This window comes from Mesitornis unicolor, unplaced genomic scaffold (assembly GCF_000695765.1).
Source record: "Mesitornis unicolor isolate BGI_N332 unplaced genomic scaffold, ASM69576v1 scaffold17010, whole genome shotgun sequence".
NCBI lineage: Eukaryota > Metazoa > Chordata > Aves > Mesitornithiformes > Mesitornithidae > Mesitornis > Mesitornis unicolor.
Window position 1 is genome coordinate 31219 of NW_010160487.1, and position 8422 is coordinate 39640.

At 38.2% G+C, this 8422-nt stretch overlaps 1 protein-coding gene across 1 annotated transcript in view; it reads right to left on the reverse strand.

Moving 5' to 3' along the window:
• The window catches only part of LOC104545098 (transcription elongation factor B polypeptide 3-like), a 10992-nt gene extending 2978 nt beyond the window's left edge, over positions 1-8014 (reverse strand). The window contains exons 1-8 of the mRNA XM_010190147.1: positions 7961-8014; positions 5977-6089; positions 4780-5461; positions 3235-3334; positions 2222-2386; positions 1542-1639; positions 559-739; positions 1-65 (exon numbers count right to left, since the gene is read on the reverse strand). The exon at positions 1-65 is cut by the window's left edge and continues 83 nt beyond it. Of these exons, the coding sequence (XP_010188449.1) occupies positions 1-65; positions 559-739; positions 1542-1639; positions 2222-2386; positions 3235-3334; positions 4780-5461; positions 5977-6089; positions 7961-8014 (1458 nt within the window). The remainder of the gene's footprint in view (positions 66-558; positions 740-1541; positions 1640-2221; positions 2387-3234; positions 3335-4779; positions 5462-5976; positions 6090-7960) is intronic.
• Positions 8015-8422: the final 408 nt, after the last annotated feature.

The window sequence follows — 8422 nt, forward strand, 5'->3', positions numbered from 1 at the left end:
CTTTCGGCGAATGTCCCTGGGTGGTTTTGCTGCACCACTCATGTAAGCCAGTTTTACTTGCCTGCCTAATACAGAAGCAAGAAGCAGAGGATGTGTGACATTTTCTCCCTCTATGTTCAAAACTCAGTTGACAGTATGATTGTGTGGCAATTTCTAAGTTTAAATTGGGAAAAAAATAATTCAGAAAAGCAGAATCTGGTACCAAAGTAGCAACTGAACCATGGCAAGTCATATGCAGACTACATACAGTATTTCTTCACATTAACTTTTGTATTTGTAATTACATTTATGCTCTTTGCATTGCTGCTTAGAATCCTCAGTCTAACCAGTAAGGTAAGATTTGCCTACTGTATGGTGCAAGTATTATGTATTAATACTTGTATTTATTTTTTGAGCAACTTGTACATTAAAAGGAACAGTATTATTTTTTGATGTCTTCTCCTACAGATACAGCATTAGTGCTCAATGCAAATAAATCACTAAGTCCTACATAGCAAGTATCAAGAATATCAGAAAAGGTTGAGTTGTTCAAGTGGAAAAGCTAACCAGAGATTTTACCTTTTGGTTTCTCAGACTGAGCTGAAATAATATTTTTTGTAAGCACCTTCAGTTTTTCTTCTCTTTGATGGCACAGCCTCAAGTACATTTCACGCCAAGACTCATATTCCAGGATGCTCTCATTTTTAAAGATTCTCTGGCAGTGTTTCTTCCACAAGTGGTCAGACTCTTCCATAAATGTCTGGTTTGAACACAAGATATCTTAAATCAAAGATGTAAAAAATAACATTTTTAAGAGTACCTGTTAGCTGAGGCAGTAGACAAAGCCCAATTCCTCACCGGAGAAAGGTGCAGAACAAATCCCACCACACATGCTGTCACAGGTAGCCTCAACATGAAGCATGGCAATACCATGCAGAGATACTGACTTCACTCTAGAAATCACAGCTTCAAATAGCAGAGCTCTATATTTGAGTTAATGCCTACAGGTTGGACTCGCATTTCCAGCACAGGCTCAGGCCACACCAGCCCTCAACTCCAGGCATGCAGAGAAATGGCCAACTTACACTACGAATTGCTACTCACTCAGAATCTCAATGTCCAAATGCATCATGGAGCTGAAGTCCTAACAGCACAGGTAAGAAATCTACCACACACGTGAAATCTCACCCCAGATATTTCCCAGTTGGTTTGCTCTGCAGCCTTAAGTTTGTAACTTGAAAACAGTTGGTTCTATTATGACTTCCCCAGCTATTTCAGTGATAAATACTCTGGTGATTTTTTTTTTAATATAATTTTCAGAAATGGAAGTACTTTTCTACCCACTGGCATTTACTTAGTCACCAGTAATAATTCTCCCAAATCCTTTAAGTCCTGACAGTTAACAAAAGGAGGCTTGATAATGACAGCTGAATTCAAAGAAATAAGTATGCAAGACAGAAAAACAGTATAATCCATGGAGAATCTTTATCAAAAAGGGTGCAAGGAAGGCAGAAACAGAAGCCATATCCTCCGTGGTTCCCTGAACTTAAAGCAGAATTTACCGGATTACATTCCTCTATTCGCAACAACTGCTCTGGTGTGCAACGTGTTAGCACAGGCTCAAGAATTTCAAAGGGCACACCTCCTACTTCATGCAGCGCTACAAAAAAGGACAGTACTTTCATTATCTCATTTCTTTTACTCAGTGGGTAAAAACAATCAAACAGTTCAAAAATGAAAATACAAGTTAATTTTAGAAAGCAGTAACAGCACACATGTTTTGAAGTCAGGCTATGAAAAATATTTATAAATCAGCAGTTCCATACTGACTAGCAGTTATATTTGAGGTTGCAGAAAGCATCTTCAAATAGCTATTGTTCCATATTTACTGATGTGCATCACTCCCCTCTCTGCCTATGCAAGGGAATAAACAATTCTTTATCACTCATTCTAATTTATGTAAACAACTTGGAGGGGAAAAAAAATATCAGCAAGCTTTTTGGCTTACGATTTATAAAGCATTATATTTTAACTAAAATTGGAACTTTTTAAAAGGTGCACTTTCAAAACAAAACTACATTTTAGCATAGCCATAAATCCACTTTTAAGTGCCTTTCAACCTGCTCTAAGTCACTGTTTGTAGGGAAGGGCAGTATCAAAAAGGCCAATTGTTGGCATGGAGAAAAAAGAAATCTGATACACTTTCAGGCATAGCCTGCTACAAAGCCGTTAAAGTACTCACAATCAATATTATTTTGAAGCACACGGATGCACTGTTCATGCAGTGTCAGCATCTTTGAAAGAGAGAGTGCTTTAGAGCCGGAGTAAACTTGCATTTTAGAGTGCAGTCTCTGTCCTGTGAAGTGAGCTGTCTCACTGTCTTGCTGGGGTGCTTCTACAACAGGTGCTGGGGAAACTGCAAACAAAACATCAGGCAGGGTTTCCTTTAGCTCCTGACATTTCACTATGCTTTAAATGTTGAGCTTGGAGAGAAACAGCTGGTAGGACAAACATTCGTTTTTACTGAAATACAAAGTTACTGCATTACAGTCTGGGGCCGTTACACATACTATGTTACAGAAGTCCATTCATCATCTAACACCAAGACAGCACTAACATTGCAAGTGAGCTGTACCAACTCAAACCAGCCTTACATCATTTAGCTCAGGCCTACATGAGCTGTATTCACATCTAGATTACCGTTACCAGTCTACAACACATCATTGATCTTCCTGAGTTATCCTAGACAAGCCAGAAGCTGTGGTAGCAGTGATGTTTCAAGACGAGAGTGATATAAAACCACTGAAACCTCACAACAGCTGCTAGGTGAACCACTGGCACACTGTGCCACCCATCTGTAAAGATGCTAGCAAGTTCCTTTGACAGAACTACACCCAGTGCTTCCTGTATGTGTTTTACCTAGGATAATTTCTATGATGGTGTTGCCTGCTATAAGGTATAGACAGGAGTAAAGATAAATGGAGCCTGCAAAACTACCACCTGATCTATGCTGTTTCTACATTTGTTGTAACCTTCCACAGTATTTCTTTACTCAACAAGCCATAACAAGGAAGCCTTTATAACTCCCTTCAGCTTCAATATTATTTCCACCAAAGAGAAAGCGAAAGCAAGTCATTACTTTGGCATGGACAGATGAGCTAATACAGTTTATTAGGAAAGAGGATAAAGACATCTCTACACAGAGCTGTAAAAAGCTGCACTATTTCACATTTGTCAGCCTTGAATACTACTTACCTTTAAAGTCTTCAGCATATGAGAGAGATGAGATTGAGATGCCTGTCAAAAATTTAGGCAATGGAGTATTAAGAAGATCTTGGAGGGATGCTACCTTGGCCTGTGCAGAGCCAAAGAAACATTGCTTCAACATAACAAATACGGGTTTAGCGAGGCTTAAAATAAGATACAAAAAAACCCCTAAACCACCCTTAAGCAAACCCCAAAGTTAACTAGGATAACTAGAATTATTGCTTCTCTGCACTAAAATTCACTCACTGGATTTCTTCTCAGTGTACCCTTTCATACTCTACCAAGACTACATCACAAAAGGAACTTAGTGGGATATCTGCAATTGGTAGATAAAAAGAGATTAAGGAACAGAGTAGATGTGCTCAACTAACAGCCTATCAGACAAATCACTGTTGAGGTTAGAGGCATGAAGTGAAGTGAGACAAAACTGCAAGATGACAAATCTGCAATTAAATGTTTAAAGGCAAACTAAATGCCATCCTGAAAGACAAGAAACAGCTTTATACCTGGTTCTATTAAGTCTCCTTGGCTGGATAAGCCATTTAGCCTAAATTTTTCACCAAGAACCCCTTAAAAGGGATTTAGAGATGCAGCAGTTTGTTAAGTACAGGTCCCTATAAATGCTTGTCATTACATGCAACATCTAAGTTGGGTCCTAGGTGTCCTGCAGTTGTAAGCCAGGCATAGCCCAAAACCTGTGTCTCCCTGAACTTCATTTCAGTGTCTTTAATAGCTTTTCACAACTGTTTGAACATCCGAGATTTTTCCTCAAACAGTTTATGCTAGAGTATCACACACAAGTCTCTCTACATTAATGTTTCTCTATCTGGGACAGAAGATAGCACATTCAGATTGCAGATCTTTCACAATGAAGCCTGGAGCTTTCACATGACAGTACAGATAAAAGACTGAAGAGACTTCCAATTCCCAATGCATAAAAAGACTTCATTTAAAAGGCCTAATTAATACACGTTTAGATCTACTGTGGCTCAGAGGAGCTACTTAAGCTCTCCACTTCAAGGCACTAGGATAGTTCACATTACAAACATGTATAAGCTGTTTTTATATGCAACACTGTCGTTTATTTCAATGTATTAAAATAAAGTTCAGCTCCACTGCAGACCTTCAACAGTCACTATCAAAGAACCACAGCATCTGCCAAAACATCCATGCTACACACAAACAGCTGCTACAGTCACAAACCAGGCTGGTCAAGAATGGAAGAAGGGGACATCTTTCCAAAGGTAAGGATCTTGGTAAAAAGCAGATTAGCTGATATGGATTAAAGACTATTGCCATATCAGAAATCAGCCTGAAGATACAAGATAAGTCAACTGTAAACTGCCGGTATGCAATAAATAATAATTTTTTGCCCCAATCATTGCAATTATTGGCAATTGCAATGCAGCTGATATGTGAGAGCCATGCAATCTGTTGCTTAAGATAAATACAGCTGAATTTCACTGAAAATAGTCCAAAGCACTTATTTGTCTGCAGATAATGTGCAATTATCTCAACCGTACAGTGGTTTACCTTTTTCTTGGGAGTTTCTGATTGATCATCCTCACATTTTTTTACATCTTCCTCTCCCTCTTTTGCACGAGAAACCTTTGAAGTCCTATTCTTCTGTTCACTGCACTTTGGCTGTTCACCTGTAGAACAAGCCTTCCTCTTTCTTTTTTTGGTAACCTGATCATAATTAAGATAGGATTCAAAAGACATAGTTGGGGGGTCAAATTCCTCAACACTAGATGATTCAGCTTTGCTTTTTATGGCAAGTTTTTGCTTTGGTTTTATCACATGCTTAGGATTTCTCTGTTTGGAAGCATCCTTACTAGGCTTTTTCTTCAGGGGTGGTAAGTCTTTATTTGCTACAGAGAAACACTGTTTTTCTGAAACTCTCTTACTCTTGGTGGAGGTTCTCTCTTTGACATCACTTCCTTTAGCTTGACAACTGGTACCTTGGGAAGCATGCTTCAAATCACTGCTGCTACATTCCTTATTATCACATACTTTTTGAGACTCAGAATCTTTACTTTGGTGGGTCTTTTCACTGGAAGTACGCTGCTTCTTCAACTTTTTAGAAATAGGAGCGCCGTTGGAACTTATGGAGGCCTGTACTGATGCTTTGGACTTCTTCGAAGGCTTAATCTTCTTCGAAACAGAAGATTTTGTCTCATCTTTCTCAGTATTTTGTTTTCTTTCTCTATGACCACTGCAACATAAAAAAATAATCACATCCCATGCTACAGCTGATGCCAAATTCTTGAACAATCTTTTTACCTACATTAGTAAAACTAAAAGCATTTAATGACACCACATGTGAATTTTACAAGACCCAGAACTGCTCTGCTGTGCTTTTATTCTTTCACTAACAGTACAGAATCCCAGAGACCCAACTCTTGGGTCCAGCACTGCTAAATACTGCAACAAGAATTGACAGCAAGACAAGTAGAGAGCAGGGACATAACCAGCAGTAGGAAAACATGCCTGACAGTACTACTTGCTTATAACACATCAGATATCACTTTCCACACAAGTTTCCCTGCATGCTTTAACACAGAGACATACTTGAAATAACTAGGAGAGAGATAGTTTACAGCATGCTCTGTAACATGGACTACTCTGGAAAATGGACTAATTTCTTCCATCCAATTTACACATTTGTCTTAATGCATATTTGCACACTTCTAAGGCTTCCAAGCTGTGTTTTGTAAAGCTCATACCTACCTTTTATTTCCTGTAGGAACAAGTTTTTTCCATTGTTTTACCAGGGTTTTAGCTACTTTCCCAGCAGTGGCATGTTTCCTTAAACCGTTGACTGTTTTGCCTATGCCAGTTTCCTGTTGAAGACAGGGTAGGAAAGATGGGTGGAATAAATCACAACTAGCATTCCAAATAAAATCTCTAAAAGTGCTACAAAACAGTGTTAGCCTAGTAGTTAGAGAAGTCTTACAGCAGATAAAGAAATAAAACCTGCACTCTTTATACTGCAACCAGAATTGACGAAAAGGTAAATATTTATAACCAAATACAGGGAACAAAATGCAGTCTTAATTCATAGAACTAAGATAAGTAATTTTCCTCCATTAAACATACGTATTTCAGGAATTTCACTTGGCTCGAACGCTTATGCCCACAGAACGCATACAGCCCAAGGAAGTTAGATTAATGAATTCAAATTCCCTTTAAGCTTCTGTAGGTACATTTCAGCATGTTAGAGAGTACATATGATAGATAGTACTGTAATCTAAAATGCATCTGACCCAGGATTAGTATGGGGTGGAGGGGTCAAGGAGCAGAGTTCATATGACTAAACTCAGTTTCAGCCACAGGGAAAAAGAAAAAACCTTGACGTTTAGAACCTGCCATTCTCTGTTTTCCCCTCAGTACAATTATTTTCACATTACCATTGTGTCTTCAAACCTTGCTCTAGTAAATTTTACATTGTTTAAGCACAACCATCTTGCAGACTAAGTGTGTATAAGTATCAGAGGTGGTTGGGTTTTTTTAATCCTGTATTATCAATTAATTATCTCCAGTTCATGAGCTATCACTCTTTAGATGCATACAAAACCCAGAATTCATTAGGTTAGCAGCAACCTGTTAATGCGCTTGCCAAGTACTGAAGTGATACTTCTGTGAAGCCTGAGCAAGAGCAATACATGTGCTACTCCTGCAAAATCAGCAGACACCTTAGAAAGGGCTTCCTTTATTTCACTTTAACGAGATTTACCTGCTATATAGTTTTAGCAATACTGGTTTGGTAGCTTGGTGTATTGTAAATAGATGCAATAGATTTGGTAAGATTATTTCCTAAAACTATTTATGTTCTTCAAATGCATCTAGAACATGTAGAGTCCTCAGTTGTAAGACATCTCTTTCCTCTATTTGACTTGAAGGCTTCCATCATAGTCTGTCCGACTATAAAACATGCAAGTCTGCTGGGAACATTAATTGCCTGCAGAAGCCCTTTTATTTTAAACTGCCAATTGCAATTGAAATGTTGTTTTCCAATAAAAAATACATAAGTATTGCTATATTCCAGTAGAAGTCTACCTGTGCTTAACCAGGCAAATGTCTTTGCCTGAATAGGCCAGCCAAATATCTTAGTTACCATATTTTTCCTCTTACCCTTCAAAGAGCTCTCTCACAAAAAGCACATTATTTTCATCATGAAATACAAACACATTGCCCATAATAACCAGAAGCTTCCTAGACCAGTGGAAGAATTTCTAATATAAAATTTGATAGGATGCAGCTTGGGTAAGGATACAACTCAAATATCCTTACTCTGAGATGCCTGTTCTTTAAATGCAAGAAACTAACCTTGAGCTGTTAAAATAAAAGGCAGAAGATTGACAACTGACCTAAAGAATGGTTCACCCACATCTGTCTTAAGCATTGTCTTGAAAGCAGCTTTACAGTGAGAAGAAACCAACTCTGAGTAGCAAAGTGTTGTCCATATGCTCAGACCCCTGTTCAGTACCATCACTGTTGGCATAACACTGCATTTGTCAAGCTGTATGCCCAGCTTCCAGCTCACTTCTGGAAAAGGGTCCATGGCTCCTTGTTGTAGAGAGCTCTACATCAACCATGATTAAGAGTCAAAATTACAAAATGCAACAGCGTTCACTGCTTCTATCATTGCAAACCCTCAACATCTACACAGTAACTCACTATGAAAGACTTTAACGTATTATTGGTCACTTACCCTTAGAATATCCAGTGATATATCCAAATCCTGTAGTACCTTTAGTGTTTTCATGATCTGGAATGAAATATCAGATTTTTTTAAAACAAACAGTCATAAGTTCTATTCTGTTTTTCTCATCCTCATTCACATGTTTAATCCAAAAGCATCCAATAGCCTTAACTGCTATTTGTACATTAACAAAATGAGCTCAAGCTAGAACAGCTGTTTTGTTCTGTATTGATGAAACGCACAGCTGTTACAAAACACAACATTTCACTCAAAGCAGGAAATTTTTCCAATACAAAATGGCTCAGCTTCCTATGAGAACTGTTTTAATAATGCAAAAGTCCTGTTTATAAGCATTTTGGCAATGTAATATGATTTCTTTGGCAATGGGTATACAGCACCCCAAGCAATTTGCCTTATTTTTCACAAACTTCCATGAAGCTATGTTACATAGATGACAGAATCAATGTGCAA